The 24,506-nt window shown below is 47.4% G+C and overlaps 1 protein-coding gene across 2 annotated transcripts in view; it reads right to left on the reverse strand.

The window, feature by feature from the left end:
* Positions 1-8,950: 8,950 nt before the first annotated feature.
* The window catches only part of RECK (reversion inducing cysteine rich protein with kazal motifs), a 71,751-nt gene continuing 56,195 nt past the window's right edge, over positions 8,951-24,506 (reverse strand). For both annotated transcript variants that reach the window (XM_004580999.4, XM_058672484.1), the window contains 7 exons: positions 22,309-22,431; positions 19,139-19,310; positions 15,312-15,504; positions 14,007-14,217; positions 12,366-12,439; positions 11,319-11,474; positions 8,951-10,500 (listed from right to left, as the gene is read on the reverse strand). In XM_004580999.4, coding sequence (XP_004581056.2) covers positions 10,282-10,500; positions 11,319-11,474; positions 12,366-12,439; positions 14,007-14,217; positions 15,312-15,504; positions 19,139-19,310; positions 22,309-22,431 — 1,148 coding nt within the window. In that variant the 3' untranslated portion in view covers positions 8,951-10,281. The remainder of the gene's footprint in view (positions 10,501-11,318; positions 11,475-12,365; positions 12,440-14,006; positions 14,218-15,311; positions 15,505-19,138; positions 19,311-22,308; positions 22,432-24,506) is intronic.

Below are 24,506 nucleotides of genomic sequence, written 5' to 3' on the forward strand. Positions count from 1 at the left end.
TTCTGTTTAGTCTCTCATTTCTCTTAGTTATATTGTGGGGATATTAGTCTATGATTCTCTACTTGGTAATGTATTGGTTTTGATGTTTTTGGTTTTTTTTTTTTTTCCTCCAAATTTTGGGGTCAGGATAACTGGTCTTGTAAAATAGATTGAAAAGGAGTCTCTTTTATTTTCCTGAAGAATAGTGTAGCATGAATATTATTCCTTTCTCTTTTTTCAAGCCTTCTTTATTTTTATTAGAAAGGCAGATTTTGCAGAGAAAAGGAGAGACAGAGATCTTCCATCTGCTGATTCACTTCACAAATAACTGAAGCGGCCGGAGCTGAGCCGATCTGAAGCCAGAGCTTCTTCCAGGTCTCCCACGCAGGTGCAGGGTCCCAAGGCTTTGGGACATCTTCGACTATTTCCTAGGCCACAATCAGGGATCTGGGAGGGAAGTGGAGCAGTGGGACATGAACTAACCACCCATGTGGGATCCTAGTGCTTGCAGGCTGTGCTTCCCTCAGGGGCCCTGCCATGTGGCTCCTGGAGGACACGTGCAGAGAGGTGAAACCCCTGAATGGGGACGTGCAGTGGTTAAGATACCACTTGAGATGTCTGCGTGATGTATCAGTGTTTGGGAACAAGTCCCATGCTTGCTTCTGATCCAGCTTCTTGCTACTATGCATGGGAGGCAGCAGAAGATGGCTCAAGTTACTTGTGTCTTTGCCACCTAGGTGGGAGACCCGGATGGAGCCCCTGGCTCCTGACTTTGCCTGACCCAGCCCTGGTCATCGTGGGTATTGGGAGAGAGAACTGACAGATGGAGATGTGGTACAGTTGATCACGCAGCCTGTGTTCTGAGACAACACCACCCCTTGCAGAGGTGTCTTTCACTAGAAGTGCAGAAGGCAAAGGGCGTTCTTGATGGCTGATGGGAAGTTATGACAAGAGGCTCTCAGCAGCCTGAGCCTGTGCTGTGGTGCAGCTGCAGAGGCCATCCCGGCTAAGTCAGAGCCCCTGTGACTTTCTGAATGTAACTGCCATGAATGGGGAGACTCAGCTGTGCTGTTTGTTGAGCCTCCACAAGACCCAGCTTTTGACTTCATTGATTTTTTTTTTTTTTACCCTTTTTCCTGTTTATGATTTTGTGGATTTACCTTTTGTCTTCATTTTTTTCTGTCTGCTTCCTTTGGGTTTGATTTGGGTTTTTGTTGTTGTTTTGTTTTGTTTTATTTTGTTTCAGTTTCCTTAGAAAGAAGCTGAGATTGATTTTAAATCTTCCTTTTTTGTTTTTCTAACCCAAGCATTTGGCATGATAAATTTCCTTCTAAGCCTGGCTTGAGTTGTATTCCACTGAGTTAGAAGTTGTGTTTCCATTTTCCTTCTTTGCTTCTTTTTTAAGATGTATTTATTTGAAAGGTAGGCTTACAGAGAGCATTGAGAGTGAGAGAATGACTCTACCATCTGCTGGTTTACTCTCCCAGGAAACTACAGCAGCTGGGTCTGGACCAGGCTCCAGGCTTCAGCTGGGTCTCTGACATGGCCCTACTGTTGGGCCATCTTCTATTGGTTCCCCAGGCAGGGGATGGGTGAGAAGTGGTTCAGCTATGACTTAAACCAGTGCTCCTATGGAATGCTAGCATCTCAGGTGGTGGCTTAACGGGCTGTGCCATGGTGCTGACCCCTGTGTTTTCATTTTCATTGAGTTCAGAGAATTGTCAATTTTATCATGATTTATTCTTTATGAGTTTTTAACGAATGAAGGCAGCAGAAGATGACCCAGTGCTTTCAAGTAAATAAAATATTTACTTTCAGGTAAATAAAATGTTTTATTTTTTTAAAAAGGTAAATGATTGCTTTCCCAGTATTTGAAAACTTCCTGATATTTCTCGGTCATTAATTTCTCCCATTATTTTTGTTGTAGTCAGCAAATATATTTCGTATGAATTCACTGCTATTCACATTCACTGAGAATTGCTTTATGGCCAGAATATGGCCTAGGCTGGTAAATATTCCCTGACCAATTGAGAAGACTGGGTCTTCTCTTGTTGCTGGAAGAAACAGGCCAGACTGGCTGATGGCTTTGCCCATGTCTCAGCCTCCCTAGCTTCCTGCCTGCCTATCCTGTCACTGGAGGGTGACATTGGGGTCTTCAGCTGGATCCGCAGATTTGTCTGTTTTTTCTTTAGAGTTCATAAACTTTGCCCCAAGTACTTTGAACCCTTCTGTTTGAAGTGCCAACATTTATGCTTTTATATCACCTTGATAAATGGACTTTATCATTATGAACGGCTTCTGTAATATTCCTTCCTGTGAAATCTACGTAGTTGGATACTAGTGCAGTCGTCCTAGCCTTATTTCAGCCAGAGTTAGTAAATTCACTTGATCCTTTGTTTCCTTCTTTCAGTGAACTCCAAAGACTTCTCTTACACAACAGCATGTAAAATTGCTTTTGTGTGTTTTATGGAATCATAGCTTTACTAACATGTTTATTTGAAAGGTGGAGTTACGGGGTGGAGGAGAAACCGAGAGCGAGCGAGCGCCTGCATCTGCTGGCCTACCCCCAAAATGGCCACCAAGGACAGGGCGGGGCCAGGCTGAAGCCAGGATCCCAGAGCTTCTCTGGATCTCAGTCATGCGTGCAGGGCCAAAGACTTTGGACCATCTTCTGCTGCTTTTCCAGGGGCATTACCGGCGCCCATGCCAATAGCTTTATTCACTAGGTCACAAAGTTAGCTCCAGGTTTGACGTATTTTAAGGCTAGATATATTGAGTGGTATGGGCTTCTGGTTTCTTGGGGTGAATATTTAAGCAGTAGAGAACCACTACTTGCTCCTCACTAAACTGCTTTTTAAAGATTTATGTTATTTTTATTGGAAAGGCGGATTTACAGAGAGAGAGAGAATAATCTTTTGTCTGCTGGTTCACTCCCCAAGTGGCTGCAATGGCTAGAGCTGAGCTGACCCAAAGCCAGGAGCCAGGAGCTTTTTTCTGGGTGTCCCACATGGTTGCGGGGTCCCAAGGCTTTGGGCCAAACTCCAGTGCTTTCCAAGCCACACGCAGAGAGCTGAATGGGAAGTAGAACAGCCAGGACATGAATTGGCACCCATATGGGATCCCGGTGCATAGCAAGGTAAAGATTTAGCCACTGAGCCATTGCACCAGGCCCCCACACTGGTCTCTAAAAGTGTATTAGTTTATTTTTAATCTTATTGGAAGAGTGACACAGATCTATCTATCTATCTATCTATCTAGAGCTTCCATCTGCTAGATCATTCCCCAGATGCCCACAGCGGCCAAAACTGGGCGGAGGCAGGAGTCGGGAACTGCATCTGGGCCTCCCACGTGGGTGACAGGGACCCAAGCGCTTGAGCCATCACCCGATCCCCTGCAGCATTACAGAATGTGCAGTAACAGGAGGCCGGGTCAGAAGCAGCATAGTTGGGATTTGAACCAGGCACTTCCACAGAGGGTGCAGGTGTCTCAAGTGGAGGCCTAACCTGTTAAGTAAACTCCTCCAGACTCAGAGTCTTGGGCAGTAGCACCTTCTGGGCTAACGCCAGTTTGCTGCCTCTATGGCAGCTTCCAGAAGGAGAGCACACAGTATTTCCTCCTGCCCCCACTCATCATTAGACACAGGATCTACTCCTTTATTTTATGAAGTTTTATTTTTCCAGATGTACATATTATTGGACCTGTGCATGCACCCTCACCAGCAGCCAGAGCATCTCAGTGTAAAGAACTGTGAACTCTAGGCTGGAAGCCCTCCTGGCTGATCCTCCACTCAGGAGCTCCAGAAGGCTGCCTGGCCTGGGACCTGCGGATCTTCAGTCTTGGGGACTTCAGCTGAAACCTAAGCTTCAAGCTGGGAGCTTCCTTACAGTGGATGTGGTAAAGGCTTTTCTAAACAACACTGGGGTATTGAGTGTGTCCTGAACCTTGCTTTTGGTTTGCCTCTCCTTCTTTGATCTTGCCTTTAGTTTGTTCAAGGGGGTCTTGACTTTTTAAAGATTCATTTATTTATTTGAATAAGGGAAATCATTTTTTTTTTATTTATTATTATTTTTTTTATTGTATTGTTGTTGACAATCTTTACATAGTTAACTATAGTTGAAGGAAAATCAAGAAAGAGAAGAAAAAAAAAAAGGTTCAGGGGGATAGGGAGGTGGGCAATGCTATTATGTCCATATTGTTTCCATCATGTATCTGAGGTAAAAGGGGATATTGAGGGAGAAGCCCCACCCGGTTTCCCGCCCACCCCAAGTCCCGGATGTGGGGCATGCTCTGAGATATGTGCTCAAGTGGAGTTAATAGTTCTCCAGTTATGAGTCACTGCCAGTTTCGCTCGATGAGGTGGTCCACTGATTGATATGGTCCATCATGAAGTCTCCATTTGTCCCATATTTCGCTGCCAACATGTAGCTGAGATGAATGATTGTCCTATTCTGTCTTCTGTCTTTTCTTGGTTAGAATTCTGAGTCCAGCAGTTCAAGTGGGGAGATCTCCAAAGATACTTTGAGGTATTCCCAGACCAGATTATTGTATGTTCTAGCAAGCACAGGGCCCGGCACAGTCCATCACCCTGATCAGCTGGTGGTTGCAATTGCTGTGTTGGTTCTGTTTTCAGTCCCGAGTTGCACTGGAACCAATGGGTGTTGCAGTCCAGTCTGGTTCGGCCTTTACATCAACCAGTGGGAGCTGTAGCCTAGTTGGGGCGACCCACAATAACCCCCACCAGACCGCCCCCTACCCTGGTTTGCCAGTATGTGTAGCAGAAGACCAATCTGTCCCCCATCCCATTTGGCTCTGGTACTTGTCAATGGGTATTAAAGCTTGGTTTTATCTAACCAACTCAACCATCCAGCCCTCACAGATATTGTTGGGTACCTCTCTATCTAGCCATCCCAGCCCCAGTCCTAGTTTTCATGCCCTCCCACGGGAATAGTGACCCAAGAAGGGGGAACCCACTTTTTCCCTCCCAGGTCTCTCTGTCCCGGTTTATGCACTCTTTAGGTGGTCCTGTGATTTGACTCGACAGAATTAGTCCCCAGTGCCAGCTTCTGCCAGCTGATGCTGTGGCCCTGATCTTGTCCACATGCAGCGCACAGGTGTTGTAGCCTTGCTTAGTCGTGTCTGTCTCTATCCCAGCCAACACTCTCCAGTGGGAGTGGTTGTCCAGCGAGGGGACCAGCCCCTTAACCCCCCCGCCAGCTCTGCCCCTCCCTTCCTGGATCTCACGTGTGCTGGATGGGTGCTGCATTCATATCCAGTACAGGCAACCACGCCCTGGCGTTCCATAATGTGTACTGGTTTTGTCGCAACCAAACCCGGCCCATTCCACACTCTGTTCTGGTGATCGGATTTGCCAGAGGATGACATGAACTGATTCAGCCTGGTCTGCTCCTGACCCATGCTGAGGGAAATCATTTTTAAAAAGATTTATTTTTATTAGAAAAGCAGATCAGATTTATGGAGAGAAGGAGAGATGAGAGAAAGATCTTCCATCTGTTAGTTCACTCACCAAATAGCCACCAAGGCTGGAGCTGAGCTGATCTGAAGCCAGGAGCTTCTTCCGGGTCTCCCATGTGGGTACAGGGTCCCAAGGCTTTTGAGCCATGACCTACTGCTTTTCCACTTTGTAAGCAGGGAACTGGATGAGAAGTAGAGCAGGCAAAACACCAACTGGTGTCCACACAGGATCCTGGTGCTTGCAAGGTTAGTATTTAGCCACTGAGCTTCATGCAGGGTCCTGAAAAAGAGATCTTACATCCACTGGTACATTCCCCAAATGGCTGCAATGGCCAGGGATGGTCCAAGCTGAAGCTAGGAGCTTCTTCTGAGTCTCTCACATGGATGAGGGGCCCAAGTTTAGGGCCATCCTCTATGGCTTCCCCATGTACATTAGCAGAGAGCTGGATCAGAAGTGGAGCAGCCAGGACATCAAGTGGCGCCCATATGAGATGCCAGCCTTATGTGCCGCAGCTTTATATACTATACCACAAGGCTAGCTCCTGGTCTTCATCTTTCTTGGCCAATTTTTCAGCATCTTTCTTTTTTTTTTTTTTAATTATTTATTATTTCACTTCAGTAATTACATTGTATTATGTGACATAGTTACATAGATACTTGGGTTCTCCCCACCCCTCCCCAAACCCTCCCACCATGGTGGATTCCTCCACCTTGTTGCATAACCACAGCTCAAGTTCAGTTGAGATTTCCCCATTGCAAGCGTATACCAAACATAGAGTCCAGCATCTTATTGTCCCGTCAAGTTCAACGGCTTCTTAGGTATACCCTCTCTGGTCTGATGACAGAGCTAGCAGAGTATCATCCCAGTCAATTGTCAGCATCTTTCTTGTTCTTGTCCTTGAACAGCATGGTTCAATAACATGGGATGCAGCCAAAGCTGTACTTAGAGGAAAATGTATGGTATGGTAATTATGAATATAGGCTTTGAGATAGGCCCAAGTTCAAGATACCTTTGCTTCACTTCTTGAAGAAGTAGGTGCAGAACATTCTTGGTCATTGGTCATGTAACAATTATTCTAGTGGAAACTGCCAGTAGAAGAGTTTGGAACAAGCTTAGGTTGTCCTAGTCCCATGGGATACTAAGTGTAAGATAAAATAGACATAGGTAGTGTTTGCTAGATTTTACAGTTTGCTGCTTTGTCATCTACTATTCCTGTTCCTGTTCAGCAAACATTCCTCTCTTAGGTCTCCAAATTGAAGGAAAACCCTTCATAGCTAGATGATGTCTGGTAACTTTGGATGAACCGGAGGAAGGGTGGGAGGTCAATAGCAGGAAAGTAACAACCAGCTGGTTGTGCCCTTGTCCTCAGAGGACCCACCTGACTCTCCATGTCATGAGACCAGAAAGATAATGTGTCATGGGGGCCCAAGGCCTGTGAGAAGAGGGCAGAGAGGGAGTGAGGGCAGGAAGGAAGGCACAGTCAGGGATCTTTCCTCATCTTGGGTGGTGTAAAGGAGTGAGTCGTTAATGTTGCACCTCCTGCTCCTTGGCTTGGCTCAGCTCAGCTCAGCAGTGCCCTGGCCCATCTTGCTGGGAAGTTTCTCCTTGCTGTACTTCCTTCCCCAAATTGACTTTGCACCCTGGAAGGCTGACTGATACAGATATTGCAGCAGGCTGCCTGTCCTCATGTTTCTAAGAGTGTCCCCAGTGGGAACAGTAGGAGGTGGCCAGAGACAGTGAGGGAATGCTGATCCCCCGCATGCAGTGGTCTCCGTGGGGCCTACCACCAGCCTCACCTGTTGGAATCAGGGAGGCAGTGTGCTGTATTAGCCCTTGTGGCTTCCCTACACCTACCACAGTTTTATGAATGGTCCCTTTATTAAACATGAATCCTAATTTGGGTGGCCACCCATAAGAGCCCTGTCAGCTACAGAAATGCTTACCTAACTATAGGTCAGAAAAGTGACCATTCTTGTGTGCAGCTGGGTTTAGGGTCAGCTTGCCCTGAAAGGGACAGAGCAGGTGGGCCTCAGGCAGGAGCCTGCCACCTGATTAGCCGGTGGGCTGCTGGCCAGGATGGGGCCTCCACCTGTCAGCTGTTGGGCAGGGAATGGCCACCAGCAGAACCAGCAGATGTGCTTTCAGGGTTTCCTGAACTTGCCCCCTCCCAAGGCTGTGAGGTATATACTCCCTGCCCTGAGGACATGGAGGAAGGAGCCTGGGCCATCCCATGCAGAGAAAACATCTGCTGTGTCCAGCCGTTTAGTGTCACCTGATGACTGTTGGGTCTAAACCCAGAGTTTCCATCCTGGCATTCTGAAGCCTCCACAGAGCTCATCTCAGTCTATACCATAAACTGGATGGTTCAAATACGATAGAAACTTATTTCTCTCAGGACCAGCATGTTAGTGTGGTGGGGAAAGCTGGCATCCCGCAAGAGTGCTGGTTCAAATCCTGGCTGCTCTACTTCTGATCCAACTCCCTGCTAATGCAGCTGGGAAAGCAATGGATGAAGAGCCAAGAGCAACCACCAGCTGATCGGGGTGATGGACTGTGCTGGGCCCTGTACTTGCTAGTACATACAAGAATCTGGTCTGGGAACAACTCAAAGTTTCTTTGGGGATCTCCCCAATCAAACTGCCGGACTCAGAACCCTAACCATGAAAAGACAGAGGACAGAACAAGTCAATCAACCACCTCAGCTATATGTTGGCAGTGAAAAACTAGGCAAATGGAGACTCTAAGATGGACTATGTCAATCAGTGGATTCTTCAACGGCCTCATCGTGCTTGGAGTGGCAAGATTGGCAGCAATTCATAACAGCAATTCAAAACCACTTGAGCAAGACCCTCAGAGCATGCTCCACATCAGGGACCTGGAGTAGGTGGGAGACTGGGTGGGGCTTTTCCCTTAATATCTCCCTTTACCTCAGATACATGAAGGAAACAATGTAGAAATAATAGTCTTACCCACTTTCCTGTAGCCCTTGAACCTTTTTACCCTAATTAACTATGTAAAGATTTTCAAAGATATAATAAAAAAATGGAAAAAGTAAAAAAAAAAATTAAGGAAGAGTTGCTCCTGACCCACAGTAGATGAGTGACGACAGGGAAACCTCTGCCACCGCAAGCGCCGCCTCCTGCCGAGCAGGGCACCTGACCTAAGTGGATACAACCCCAGCTGGGCCATCAGGCCTGGCCCTCGTCCTGTCCTCATGGGCTCTGTAGGTGACTGCTGCCTGCCACCGCCTGGCCTCTGCCTAGGGCCAGCTCTATTCTAATGGTCCATCACTGCTCTTGTAGTCCTGGGCTTGGGGCAGCTGCACTGCATGACTGCTTATTCCAGAGCCATGGACTCAGCTCAGCCACCCATGCCCGAATGTTTCATTCCTCACCCCATCTTAGCCAAAAGGCTGAGAAGTGATTTAGTCATTTAGTTCTCAGTGTTCACACTGCTTGGAAGGACGCAAGATCATATAAAAGTATTTTTATTAAAATAGAAAAGCTTTCTAGTATATTGCATTAAAAATATTTATACATAAAAGAAAAGCAATTGCAACAAACGTGCTACATCTGCTCGAGATATTCCAAAAGCTTTAAGTGCCCACTTTTCAACAACCTTTTGGTATAATAAGCATATTTTTATATATTTCAGAGGGTACATATAATACTGAAAAAATACTTCATGTAAAAATCTAAGTTCAGGTGCACATAAACATGTATTTCATTGAATAGCTTATTTGAAACTGAAACACATTCAAGGTATTTAATTTCTTAGATAACATGCAAACAATCTTAGCTTGACATTTTTAAATATATAAACCACAATTCTTTATAATTCTATATCAAAAAAGACAGAACACTTATTTACATTGTGCACATCCAACAAAGCAAGTGTGTCTTCATGAACGGAAAATTCCAGGTTCCCACACGTGATTGTCGCTTTACAAATATGGCTATTCCCCTTCATCATAGAGTAGCAAGGTCATGTGTCAATCACACACACCACTGGTTGTTTCACTTTTTGGCAGTTATCTAAAGTAGCAGCAACTGGTTTAAAGGTTGATGTTTAAAAATTCTCAATGTAGTGAATACTGAAGAGTATATATATATGTATATATATATATGATTAACATAAAACTGCATAAGGCAAGATGCTCAGATGCAATGTAGCTTGTCCCTTTCACAAACGTCACAGACGCAGCTTGGTGGCCACTGAGACTGTCCCTCCCGACACAGCATTAGCTCAGTGCCGTCCAGGCAGCTTGCTTGAGCCTAACATGGTAGATGGGGCCCTGAATTTGGGAGAGCTCATTCCACTTTGTCTGGTGCTTTCTGGAATGTCCAAGGTGCTGTAGCTTTGTTATGGTATCTACCATGGTGGCTCTCCCACCCTCCAACCCTGGTTTCCAGATTAGAGGAGGTACTTACCCAGAAACAGACATGGAGTATGTGGGGGTCGGTGGAGAGGCCCAGACACTCAAGACCTGGTTGGAGTGAGTCAGCTTGCGACAAAGCAAGCAGCCCCTTGGCAGTGTTGCACATACTCACTCCGTGTGCTGTGGAGTGGGCTACCCACCTAGTAAATGGCTGTGAGCATGGCAGAGTGACCCACCAAAGATGGCCTCCTCCCTTGGCACTCCTCCTTGCACATTTGTAAACTGCACAAATGTGGACCCACCAAGGAAGGACGTTCTGGGGGGTTGGGAGGGAGTGGGAATGATGGGGGAAGAGAGCTCCTTCAGCTACTCTGCAGCTCCAGCCCCCGGTCCCACAGGTCTTCCCCAGGTGGAAATATGAGGTGGAGGGATATTTCGCCCCAATGGGCAGTCAATTCTGTGTCCAGAGCAAATGCAATGCAAGGCCCAGGCTGAGGAGAAGAAGACAGAGGCAGGGCGGGCTGGCTCGGGTGCTGGCTGCTGGCAGGCTGCTGGAGATCTGGACCTGGGAAATGATGAGGGCTGAGAGCGGGACGTGGGCCGCCAGCGTGGGGCTGTCCGAGTTGATGAGGGACTCAATCTTCTCTGCTTCTCTGTTGCAGGCCTCAATCTGGAAGGGGAGACAGGACCCTTTAATGTCAAGTCCCAGATCCCGGGAAAGGTCAGGCTGGACAGATGCTGCTTGGCCCCACAGTAGTGTGGCCTTGGCCTTGGAGTCTTTCTTGGTCAGAGGCACACATCTGATTATGCCAGAATCATGGCAGGGTTGGACACCAAACTCACCTGCGGTATCCTAATGGAACCACTGTTTCCTGTGCTCTGATCCTGACCACTGCTCAGCCCCATGGAGACGTGGCCGCTTAATGGTGACATGCAGCCACAGGCGTATCCTCCAGGTCACCGCACAGTGACTCATGGCTACAGGGTGGTCCTGATCATAGATCAGCTACCATGGGTCACAAACTGCCCATCATCCTCTTCACTTGCCCCCTTGCTACCTGGCTGCTGATAGGTGGGACCCATGAGGGACGGGTAAAGGAACAAAACAGGGACTACATGAGTGGCTCTGATGTCCTAGTGGGACACAGTCCTGAGATCAGAGGCAACTGAGGCTTTGTGGCTGTGTGCCCCATGCCGCACCATCCCCCACCCCCTCAGCTGTCTGGCCTGTACAAGGGTGGACGTTACTCTGGTCCTTGCCATCTCCATGCATGCTCACAGGGGCTTTGTATTCTGATTCTGTGGCAACTCTGTGCCCAGGCCACAGCTGTCCGGATAGTTACTCAGCTGGTCAGCCCCAGTCATACTCTGCCACCATTTTCCACAGCTGGCTGCACACCTACATTTCTTCACCCGGATCCTTCCCTACTCCTGGCTTCTCTCCCCTGTCCTCCTCCCCAAGTCCCCCAGCAGTCTGCCGAAGCCCACCTGCAGGGCTTTGGGGAGGTGATCGACAGGGGTGATGAGGATCACGAGCTCCGACTCAATGCTCAAGTACCCAAACACATCACACTGGGGCACTGACACATGCGTGCGGATTTTCTCCAGGATGTCCAGGACCGTGATGGGCTTTTTGTTTGTTACCTAGAACGAGAAAACAGCTGCCAGAGGGAAGAATGTAAAGTTGTAGCCATTTGGGCCTGGTGTGGCAGACTAGTGGCTAAAGTCCTTGTCTTGAATGCGCCGGGATCCCATATGGGCACCGATTCCCATCCAGCCGTGCTTCCCATCCAGCTCCCTGCTTGTGGCCTGGGAAAGCAGTGGAGGACAGCCAAAAGCCTTGGGAACCTGCACCCGTGTGGGGACCCGGAAGAGGCTCTTGGCTCCTGGCTTTGGATTGGTTCAGATCCAGCCGATGTGGCTGCTTGGGAGTGAATCAATGGAGGGAAGATCTTCCTCTCTGTCTCTCCTCCTCTCTGTATATCTGATTCTCCAATAATAAATAAATAAATAAAATAAAATAATAAATAAATAAATAAATAAATAAATAAATCTTTTAAAAAATGCAGCCATTTCATGAACACAGGATTTGTTCTCCAGCTAGTAGGCAGAGCAGACTGCTGCCTTCCCAGGGCCCTGCTGCTACAGCCAGGAGCAGGAGTGACAGCCTAGAACAGGGACAGAGAAGACCTCTCCAGGGAAGTGCTGGGCTCTGGGTGGCTCCCTGGGGAGGAACGGGGACTGGGTTAAAACCCTGTGGGAATCCACCACTCCTGGCCACTGCGCTGCGCCTGCAGCCTCCGACCACAGCCACCAGGCTAGCTTGCTCAGAATGAATGTGGCGTGTACAGGTGGGTGACAGGGACGGAGCACAGGCCCAAACCTCACTCTTATTCCTTATGAGCCATGTGGCCTTGGGCATATCTGTTTTCGAAGGATTAATTTCTTCACCGACAGATAGGACAAAAAACATACTCTACTTTCTAAGTTTGAACAGTAAGGTTTCAGTAGGACTAGGCATACAAAGTTGTTTACCTTTGCAATAGTATCCAGTTTTTCTTGGTCATATAAAACTCTCAACATCCCAGCACACAGCGGGCAACAAGCACCTGCGGAACAGAAACCATCCATGTATGTTCACAATTAGAAAGGAAACATCAATGTGCGTGGTGATACGATTCCCCCTCCTCCCTCTGGAGCCCCTTATTTAGCCTGGTTCCCCACCAGCCTGGGGCCTGGGAATCGAAGTGTCCCCAAAGTCCTTCCTCCACCTCTGCTTTCATCCGGCGGAGCCACTCCTGGGGAGGAGTGGAGGAGATGGCACAGATGGGGCCCGCCTCTCCAGGGACACTGGCCGGAGCTGTTCCCAGAGCCCCTGCAAGGCCAGGCAAATGCGTACACTGCATCCCATCTGACTGCAAGAAAAAGGAGCTGGCGCTTTAAGGATTCCATGAGGGCTTGGTTCAAGTTGAATTTCTATGGCAGAGTCAAATATGACACTACATTTTATCCCAACAGAGATCACCGGCCATAACCCAGGCTCTCGTGATTCCATGGAATACTACTCGTCACAGTCTATAGTAAGACTTCCCTGCTGATCCGCAGCTAAAACAATTCCACCGGACTGGAAGGCCCAACCTAGGACAACTGTCTTCTGTTTCAATGTCAAATGTTTGTATTTATCAAAACTTCAATTATATATTAATTATTCGTGAACTTTATAAAAAGCAAACATTAGACATTTAAACTAATAACCCTAATTGTTGTAAATATTTCTTTATCTGGTATCTGGTATAAGATTTTGCTTTAGAAAGGTTACTATATATATTTAAAAATTTATTTTGGGGGCCAGCTTGGTGGCTTAGCAAGTTAATCCTCCACCTGGTGATGCCAGCATCCCAAATGGGCACCAGTTCGTGTCCCAGCTGCTCTACTTCCCATCCAGCTTCCAGGTTGTGGCCTGGGTGGGAAAGCAGTCAAGGATGGCCCAAAGCCTTGGGACCTGCACCCACATGGGAGACGTGGAAGAAGCTCCTGGTTCATAGCTTTGGATTGGCTCAGCTCAGGCTGTTGCAGCCATTTGGGGAGTGAACCAGCAAATGGAAGGAAGATCTCTGTCTCTTCTCTCTGTAACTCTGCCTTTCAAAGAAACATAAAATAAGTCATTATTCATTTATTTGAAGGGCAGAATTACAGAGAAAAAAGGTGCTATAAAGAGAAGCCGATTCTCCACCTTTTGCTTCCCTCCCAGATGGCTGCATGGTGGGGCTGGGCCAGGCTGAAGCCAGGAGACTGGAACTCCATGCAGGTCTCTTGTGTGATGTGGATGTAGGTGCCCAAGTGTTTGGGCCATTTTCTTCTGCTTTCTTGGAGTTGTATTGCAAGTGGAGCAGCTGGGACTTGAACTGGCAGCCACATAGGATGCTGGCATTGTTGGTGGTGGCTTAGCACACTTGTGCCCCAACACTAGCCATATTATCTTAAAATTACTAGACTAGATTACAATTAAATTAGCAATAGTTTTTTAAGGTCAACCCAGAATAACGTTAGTCAGAGTTGGTAAGAATCACTTTCAGACTTCTTGAAGAATTGAAACAAACCAGCCAGCTAACTCTTTCCGGTGACTTGCTCTCTGGAGGCAGATGGGCCAATCCTCCCTGTCCCATGCCTGCCCACCTGGTGGGATGACGGGTTCGCACCCAGCTGCTGCCAGGGGAGGGCACCTCACGGCAGCACACTCGGCGATGGAGCTGTGCTCTGACAGGACGCCGACAGCCAGGCAGGGCCCGTAGTAGTCGACTGCCACGCGCTCCGAGTAGGCGGCACACACGCTGCTGTACGTCTCCCCGTTGTGCCCGCACACGGGCTCCGAGGTCCTGCAGAAGGGCTGAGGGCAAACACGTCACGGTCAGCCTGGGCACCTCTGCGGGCCACCTGCCCTAACCCATGGTGTAGGGCGTGTCTCTCCGTTCCCAGGACGGAAAGCAGGCTCAGGCATAACACGGGAGAGCCCCCGGTAAGCAGCGGACAGACCCATGACTTTTCCTCAGCCTCTGTGAGATGGACGGTGATGCGCACTGTGTGAACTGACAGGAGGCAAAACACCGTGGGCATCCCTCCACCCCCGGGCCTCGCCCACACCTCTGCTGTGCCTGGTAACGAAAACAAGATGGTTCCTCTCACAAATGCGGAAGAGGCTCTGTCATCTGCTCCCACGTGAGGAGAGGGCAGAGATGGATGGGGCAGACAGACCTGGGAGCTGCCTGGTGGACCGGGAAGACCTCAGAGAGAGAAACCAGGGCTGGAAAGAGGAAACAGGGAGGAGTTCAGCATGCAAGCAATGCTGAACAGAAACTGCATTGGGAACAGAAACTTTGAGAGAGAACAAGAGTAGGGGGGACGAGGTGACTGGACTTAATGAGAAACAGGTCAGAGATGGGCAAGCTGTAGGCCAGAGATGCTCCCCGACCAGGAGGAGGTGCCGGCAGGAAATGAGCAGCGCACAGGGAAAGTCCCAAGAAAGCATCCTTGGGGTTTTCTTTCTAACTTGAATAGTAATTCTGCTACCCTCAAAGACAGGGAGATGAGCTGATCTAAAAAGATGGTGAGTCTTTGAGAAAACGTCAATCACTTTTCAACATCACAGGAGGGGCTGCAGTGCAGAACCCTCTTGTGGCCTAGCTGATCTCCCTTTCCTCCTGACTGACCTCTGGAGGGTAAAACTGCAAAATCCTTGGAGAATGACAAGAGGTCACTTTCTATTCTCGGCCACATACTACATGTGTTAAGCAACACACATGAGCAAGCCCTCTTCCCTGAACTAGGAGAAACAGCCAGCCCTCCCTGTGGTGGAGGATGGGGGTCTCCAGGCATGGCCAGGTTCACGGGAGCCCCTCAGGGGCTCTCCCTGTTGATTCATACAGAGGCCTCGCATGCTGCTCCAGCCCAGTGCGTTCTGCTGTGTTGGTCTCACCACTGTACCTGGCATGGGCCTTGGTAAGACAGGCTTTTCCCTCTTTGGTATAAAGTGCAGAGATTGTTGTGTTCCACGTGGTCTGTGTCACAGACAGGGTCACGGACCTGGTCACAGGCCAGCTGTCGTGGCACACACTCATATTGGCTACATCCAAATTTAGCAAAAGTCGTCAGGCAGACCTGTGGTTTGGGTACACATCTGAAAAAAGAGAAAAGCAGCAACATGATCAACCGTGGGGGCAGGATTGGGTGGGCGGCGAGGGGCTGACGGACCACTGGGTGAGGCACAGGAGGTTGGGGGAGAACAAGAGAGCAAAGGAGAGGCTGCACCCAGAGGGCTCACTCAGAGAGAGGGAAGCAGGTGGACGAGCCTACATGGTGACAGGCCAAATGCTCATGGCAGCGAGTTCTTTTCACTAGAGATCCTGGAACAAAACCAGGAGGAAGTGGCCTTCTAGCTGGGCCTGGAGGGTGAGCAAGGCGTAGGCAGGCCAGGTGGAGGAGGCAGCATTCCAGAACACAGACGCTGGTTTCTCAGCTGGGCTCGTAGGGAGTCTACCATAAGAAAAGGTGTCAACCCAGGTCCTAAAGAAGTCAGGTGTCTGTGCTACGAGACCAAGCAGCTAATGCTGGGCTGGCCGCCAACCACCCTGCCACCATGGAAGGGTCTGGCAAGAGCTGGTCCTTGCCTCATTCTCAATCCCTATGCCCCTCCACAGGGCCCAGGGGCATGCTGTTTTTCTGCTTGCCTAATTTTTACAAGAGATATACATACACAGCTTACTTTAAGAGGACCTATGAGGTCCCAGCATGGTAGGCTAATGGCTAAACTCCTCACCTTGCATCCACCAGGATCCCATATGGGTGCCAATTCTAATCCCAGCTAGTCCACTTCCCATCCAGTTCTTTGCTTGTGGCCTGGGAAAGCAGTGGAGAACAGCCCAAAGCCTTGGGACCCTGTACCTCGTGGGAGACCTGGAAGCAGGCTCCTGGCTTTGGAATGGCTCAGCCCTGGCTGTGGTGGCCACTTGGGGGGCGAGAATTGATGAATCAACAGATGGAAGATCTTCCTCTCTGTCTCTCCTCCTCTCTGTAAATCTGACTTTCCAATAAAAATAAATAAATATACCAAAAAAATGTAGAACGAAGACCTATAAAAATGTTTAGCTGCCACAAGGCATTTGAAATAAGACATACGCACATGAGTCTGTGAAGTGAAAGACAAAAAATATAGTTGGTGCTTGAATAGTAAAGTGCTTTTATCATTTTTATGAATTAGCCTCACTGTGCCTGACCGCCTTTTCTGACGGGGCCTGAGATGAGAAGAGACTTAGTTACAGGCCTGTGCACAATTAAGATGTGAAGAGAAATAATGGGAAAGAATATTCAGAGTTCTATTACCCACTAACAGGGAGGAGATAAGAGCATGAGGAGAAACTTGGTAACTTGGGAGGAAAAACTTGATCCATCCAAGTTTATGGAAATCAGTTCACAGGAAAAGGCTGAGGATCTGAGAGGTAGGTCTGCTTTGCTTGCTTTGTCCTAATGCTTAGAAAAATGCCTGGGATCTCAGAAAACATTTGATGAGTGAAAACATTAAACAAATCCCAGATGAAATGGAAAAGGTCCAAAATGGTGACAAACTATCTCATTACTACTCCTGTGTCCCAGCCACACAGCTTCCTTTTCTATTGCCAACTTCTTATCTTTTTTTTTTATAAATTCACAGTATGCTTTATTTATAATAAAACTTACAATATTTGCACATATAGGCATACTATCATTGCAGATCTTTGAAAATAATACAATTCTTTTTTTTTGCCGTGTAGTACATTTTATTTATTTATTATTTTTAATTCATTAATTACATTGTATTATGTGACACAGTTTCATGGTTGAGGTAAGAACAGACATTTTATATGCTGATCCAAACAGATGTACATTTAAAACTGTAGATCATCCAAACTCTGGGTAGGGTGGACCAAATCATCTCCCAACTCCCTCTCATATGAGAATATAGATGGAGAATGGCATGCAACTGCAGCTTTAACGCAGTTTCCAGCTCTCAATATGGGGAAAACCAGACACTGGGAAGAGAGGCTAGGTGTTTATCAAGTTCCTGTGCTCTTCTCCCATAGTCTACAGCTAGAAGACAATTCCCATTCCCCTGATAGTGACTTGTGAAAGTTACTTGACATACAAGTGACAGAGTTCCAGATAATGGGATGCAAACGGACAAGGTGATGGATGTCTCTGTAGACTCCATCCACAAAAGCTTCTCAAGCGACTTCTACCTTCTTCCCTTCTCTAACACGCTGGCCAGATGCAGACAGCCAAGGAGACCCATGGGATTATGGGAGAGCACTGACCCTCTGAATGGCTATGTGGGAAGCCATCCGTGGGCATCCAACTGGACTTCAGTTGATCTTCTGGAAGTACTATGGTCTGTAAATACTAGGGCACTACGGGAAGTCCTCTATGATCTGTAAATAGTAGGGCATTATGCTAGTGAATAAAAATATTTTTTCCTGAGTTTAAGAGCCATTGGTATTTCCTTTTCTGCACTTATGTTCTTGGTCTATTTTTCTATTAGGTTATTTAAAAAAAGATTTATTTATTTTTGTTGGGAAAGCAGATTTACAGAGAGAAGGAGAGACACAGAAAGATCTCTGTCAGCTGATTCACTTCCCAAGTGGCTGCAATGGCTGGAGCTGAACCAATCCGAAGCCAGGAGCCAGGAGCTTCTTTGAAGTCTCCCACATAGGTGCAGGGTCCCAAGGTTTGGACCACCCTCCACTACTTTCTCATGTCACAAGCAAGGAGTTGGATAGGAAGTGGAGTAGACTGGACACAAACTGGCACCCATATGGGATTCTGGTGGATGCAAGGTGAGGACTTTAGCCAGTAGGCTACTGCACTGGGCACTTTCATTTCTTTTTATCCTATTATTTTAAAATCAGTCCAATCATATATAGGAAGGTTAGCTAATACAGAGAAGCTACCCAAGACAACCTGTCACTTGGCTTATTTGTTATGTACAACATGTTGTCTTCTCTCTCTGTCTTGGCCTAGGTTTCACCAAATATTTGTCATTTCTTTGAACATTACAGAAAACCCTCCCCTCTCTACAAAGCACCATGGACTGTAGCACTGGGATGTGGCCTCTTCAGGTCCCTGAGGTGGCCAAGAGAAACACAGGTTGCGGAAGGCTGAAAGCTGAGTCAGCAAGACACCAGCCTTGGTGGCTACAACACATAGAAAGCCAACAAGATGGGATGGTCAACTATCTTCCGAGCTCACGGAGGATACTGCAGAGGACAGAGTCCAGAAACAACCTCAGGCAGCACTCAAGTTGCATTTCCAGATATTTCTCATGTCCACTTCCTGAAATGGAGGCATATAAGTTGAAAAAAAATGTTTCCCTTGACTGCCAGGCATCAATAGCTAAGAGTAAGAATGCCCCTGTCTCTCATCTCATCTGCTATCTCTCCTGACATTCCACTTTCTGTGTCAGTTCTAGCTGAGCTGCTACAGCTGCAGGCCGATCACATGCCATCCCTTCACTGCTATGGCCACGCTGTGTTCCTGTCCTGCTTTTCTCCACCATAAACCTTTGTAGATTCACCTGAGGATCACAGCCTCCAAGGCTTTCCCAGGCTGCATGGACGGCTCCACCTCGGGGCTGGTAATCACATGGCCAGGAAGTTCTGCATGGCTCTTTTTACTCTAAAATCAAGGTTGATGGCTCTTCTCATCATTCGTCTGGCACAGGAGAGATGCCTTCTAAGTTCTGCTTTTCTGTTGAAACAGAGGTGACGAGCCATTGGACTTACCTCTGGGTTCTTTGACAGGGGTTAGGATGACATGGATTCTTTGAGATGCATGATCCAAACTCAAACTGATGATCTTGGAGCTTCACACAGCGAGCAATGCAGGCACTGGGGTAAGTGCGTCCATTCTGCCCACACACGGGGACAAACTGATCTGCACAGTTACAGGGCAGCCCTGAAGCAAGGAAACAGACTCAGTGGTATGCACTTAGGATAGTTCCCTTCTCTCAGATTTCCCTATTAAGGCAAATCATTAACAACTGTAGGAGGTCTCTTGGTAAAACAGAATTGTAAATTAAGTTATTAAAAATTAATTTTCTTCCTACTGCTGGCAAAGTTTTAGGAAAACAGCTGGACTCCAGAAAAACCTTTGTCCCTTGGATGGGTTTCCTATCCTTCAACTGCTGGCTCATGGAGGGTCTCCAGACCCTCACCCCAACTGGAGACCAGGCAAACAAGGCTATAGGTAGGAAAAGTAAAGGATGCTTTCCCAGTCTGGCACAGGAAATGTACAATTTAGATGTCTGAAACTGGCTTAGAGGATTTTTTAAAAAAGACTTATTTTTATTTGAAAGAGTTACAAACACAGAGAGACAGACAGAAAGATCTTTGATCGACTGGTTCACTTCCCAAATGATTGCAGTGACCAGAGCTGGGCTGATCTGAAGCCAGGAGCTTCTTCTGGGCCTTCCATTTAGGTATTGGGTCCCAAGGCTTTGGGCCATTCTCCACTGCTTTCCCAGGCACATCTGAAGGGATTTGGATCAGAAGTGGAGCAGCTGGGATTCAAATTGGTGCCCATATGGGATGTTGGTGCCACAGGCTGAGGCTTAACCTACTACAGTATGGCATCAGCCACTTGGGGGGATTTCCTGAATGTTAAAGGTAATACCCACTACAAAACAAAGCCGAATCTGTAAGCTCCTCTCTTCCACTCTCATCTCCTTAGAAAGGAAGAAGAACAAGAAGATGTCTTGGGTGATTACTGTAATTTTAAGACTTTGAAACTTTTACAAGTGTCTTCTCTCTGTGTCATGTTTGGGCAGAGGTGTTGAGTCCCAAGGAACACGGTACAGTCTGGGAGAGGTAACATCTCCTTAAACTGCCAGCTAGACATGTATTGACTTAATTTATCCAAGGACACCAGGGGCTGCATATCACAGGGAGCAGGCTCTTCTTAGCTGCAAAGTTTATTCTTTAAAAATATTTAGATGTTGCTATGGTTGGGGTTTGGTTTGAGTGTCCCCAAGCCTTCATGGGTTGACATTTAACCCACCTTATGAGAAACAAACAGTGTGGAAACTCAGTCTCATTTTACAGTAATAGAGGTGAGGCCTTTGGGAAAGACAAGGGTCAGAGGAGGTCATCAGGGCAATTGGATGTTGGTGGGCTTGTAAGATGAGGGAGAGAAATCACACACACACACGGCCCTGTGCTCTCTGGCCATGTAACATCCTGTGCCCACAGCCGCACACACATGCCCTTGCACTCTGACCATGCGGCATTCTGTGCCCACAGACACACACATGCGTGTCCCTACTTCCTATCTCTTGCCTTGTGATATTCTGTGCTGCCTTGGGACCCTGCCAGCAAGAAGGCCATCATCAGAGGAGGCCCCTAGACCTTGCCTCTCTAGAACCATGAGCCCAAACAAACCTCTTTTCTTTATAAAGTAGCCTCCCTGATGCATTTCATTCCAGTAATGAAAAAGTGATGAATATATATGATAAAAATACAATTCAAGTTTTCCTTGTAAATCTTTAGTCCTTCTTCTTCCCCATATCCTTCTATGGTTTCTCTAAGTAGAATGGATTGTCCTCATCCAGAGGAAAGCAAAGACTACTCATAAAAGAGGATGATAACAGCAGTAAAAAGCAAGGAGGGAATGCTGGCGCTGAACAGGGGAGAGGAATGGGTACTGTTAGTCCTTTTACTTCCCCATCCTGTGCTGTTCACTTCTTAGTTCTGATCTCCTCTTTCATTTTCCAATTGGTTGGAGGCACAAGATTGGTAAATTTGTCTTCTCTTCACCCCCAATTAATCCCTGCTTCTCTTCAGGTTGTAACATCCAGTCACAAAATGAAGTCACTTTGGTTCAGGCCTGCATTAGTTTGCTAACCTACTCTTCATGCTTCTGCACAAAACACATTGCCAGTTTCCTGTTTTTTTTTTTGGGCCAGATCACAAGGAGTAACATGCCCTGCCAGCAATCCTTGGTTCCACGAATCACTGTATGATTTATTCACTCACTGTCCTCATGGCAGCCTCCTGCAGTTGTTACAGCCCACCCAGTGTTCCCACGGCAGCTTGCTGTGGCTGTCCAACTTACCTGGCCCCCAGGGCTGCATAATTCATGCTTTCTATAAAAACCCATCTAACTTTCACCTTGGGTTCACTCTCTGAAGGAAAGGAGAGTCAACCCCAGCCAGCTGGTTTGTTTAACTGCCTCCTCAATAAACTTTGCTGCTTTTCAGAGTTGTCTGGGCTGCACTTCTTGGGGAGAGGCTCAGGTAGGATGCAACAGGTGTATACGAACTCCAGGGAAGAATCAGATGGCCATGCAGCAGCATGAAATGGGCAATAAGGGTGGAACTTCGTGCAGAGTACTGCACCTCTGGTAAAAATGAGAAACCAAGAGAGGCCAGTATACTGTGCTATTAGTGTTGACAGCTGCAACGCTGCAAGACAGTAGCATCCCATGTCAGCTTTCCACTTCAACTGCAGCTGGTCTGAGCACAAGGCCAGCAGTAGGAGGCACAGCAGAGCCAGAAGAGTAGTATTCCGGGATGCTGTTGGTAAGAGACACAGTGACTCTGAAAGCTAAGGTAGGCAGTGGGAGAAGGTGATAAGAAAACTTGGGAAATACATGGACATTTTTGGCTATTGTGGTAGAAGTAAGTGGGGTATTTTACCAGGTAGAAGAGTTCCCTCCAATTAAAACCATCCCAGTCACTGGACTGTTCTTTCTTTCTCATAGACGTGTAGAACACTAGTGCTGGCAGTGCCCCCGGAAGAACAGCTGAATGCCTTCAGTTCGCGGAGGATGAGGCTAAGCTGCAGAGAGGGTCAGTGTCTTGCCCTTGGAGTCTGTGTTCAGTTGGCTGTGCACATGTGTGGCTGAGGCAAGATGAGGGGAAGTCGTTCAGAGCCGCGATGGGCCCGCAGCGCCTCACCTGTGAAGCTGCGCCGATCGTCTTCCGCACTGTGCTCACTGAGGCAGAGGCGTTCAAAGCACACCAAACTGCCAGCAAAACAAGAACAGACATTGCAGTTGATCTTAAAGGATGTTCCATGACCTGAGACAAAGAGAAAGAGATTATTGACCTATAAGCATGCACTGAGGAAATACAGCACGAATTAAAAAGCTTTAAGATGGAAATGCTTGAAAGATGACTTTGGAATATATAAACTCAGGCATTAAATCTGGCATTTATACTTCTCAGCATCTCCTATTCTTCCTCTAAGCCCAGAGGAGCTGGCCTCGGCAGCATGTGGTCTAGCTCCTGGGAATTCTCTTGTGCCTCAAGGACTCTTCCCCTCCTCTGGACTTTTGCTCATCTCTCAGGCCAGCCCCAATGCCATCTTTGGATTTGGGGTTTGAAGCCTGTCCTGAAGCCCTGGCAAGAACGATTAGCTCCCAGAAGAGTACTTTGGGTTGGCAACTTTTTGTGGCTCAAACTCTCCACCATCTTCCATGACTGTACCCCCCTCCCAGTGTCAGCCCCACAGGCATTTAGCCACTGAACAGAAAGAGTGATTTTGTTTGTTCTAAGGTACTTTCTGGGACACAGGATACCTACCTTCATATTTTAGCCAAGCAGAATATGGATTAAGAAACAAATATGTGACTTTCTCTAGGTGTAGAAATTTACAAGCTTACTTTAGCCAAGAGCACTCCTGTACAAAATCTCACATGAAGAAAACCAAAAGCATATCAAAGCCGATCATCATGGTCACTGGGGTAGGAGACGGGCGTGCAGATGAATGAGCAGTGGGGAGGAAGCAAATCCTCATAAGTGACATTTTATCATAACTTTTTAAAAAAAGATTTATTTATTTTTATTGCAAAGTCAGATATATATAGAGGAGGAGAGACAGAGAGGAAGATCTTCTGTCCGTTGACCACAATGGCCGGTGCTGCACCAATCCAAAGCCAAGAGCCAGGAACCTCCTCCAGGTCTTCCAAGTGGGTGCAGGGTTCCAAGGTTTTGAGCTGTCCTCAACCACCTTCCCAGGCCACAGGCAGGGAGCTAGATGGGAAGTGGAACTTCCGGGATTAGAACCGGCACCCATATGGGATCCCAGCGCGCCCAAGGTGAGGACTTTAGCCGCTAGGTCATGGCACCAGACCTTTATCATAACTTTTGAAGTAATATTAACATGGACTGTTTAAGCAAAAGATGATAAAGAAAACAACAGGAAAGCAAGACTCTAGGAGTTTCAGGGAAAGCTATCAAAGGGCCCACTTTCCAATGTATTCTTCCCAAACTCCTGACCAACCATGTAACTCCTGTCCTTGCTTACTTCCCAAGGTGTGAGAGTGGAATCTCATCCCGGGAAGTGGGGTGTGGTTGAGGGTTAGGGAGGAGGGTGCCATGTCTCTGCCTGGGCAGGGTTTTGGATCAGGTAGGCCTGGGGCTGGATCCTGTGCTGGTTATTTATGATCTGGGTGACCTCTTTGAGCCTCAGCTCCCTCACCTAGGGAATAGGTAACAGAAATGCCTCTATCAAAGCAAACCTGGAGGATTCAATGAGATGAGAAAGGCGAGATGTAGCATTGCGCTTGGCATATGATTACATTGAGGGGACTTCCAAGAAGGTGCTATAGAAGTCCTAGTGTTTTGTGTCATTTCAAAAATACTGCCCAGAAAATCCGATGTGTAGATCTTTGGTGAGAATTCATTCAATGTTCTCCTTACAAAGTGAAGATCACCAATGACATATTAAAATAAAAAACAAGGGCAAGTGTTTGCCTAGCAATTAAGACTCCAATTAAGATACCTTGGAGAGTTGGCATTGTGGTATAGTTGGTTAGGCTATGGCTTGCAACACTGGCACTGGAGTGCCTGTTCAAATCTATTTCTCTGTTAGTGTTGGTGAGAAATGGATGATGACCCAAATATACAGACCCCTGCTATGCATGTGGGAGCCCAGGATGAGTTTCTAGGCTCTCAGCTTCTTCGGGCCTCGCCCTAGGCAATGTAGTCATTTAGGTAGCAAACCAGTAGATGGAAAATCTCATTTTCTCTCTTTTTTTTTCCCTATCTCTGTCTCTTTTTCTTCATCATTCTGCCTTTCAAAGAAAGAAATAAAAAAAAAAACTATTTAAAGACCCAAAACATACCAGTGTCACACAGCGCAGGGCCTGGGT

This window comes from Ochotona princeps, chromosome 14 (genome assembly GCF_030435755.1).
Source record: "Ochotona princeps isolate mOchPri1 chromosome 14, mOchPri1.hap1, whole genome shotgun sequence".
NCBI classification, from domain to species: Eukaryota; Metazoa; Chordata; class Mammalia; order Lagomorpha; family Ochotonidae; genus Ochotona; species Ochotona princeps.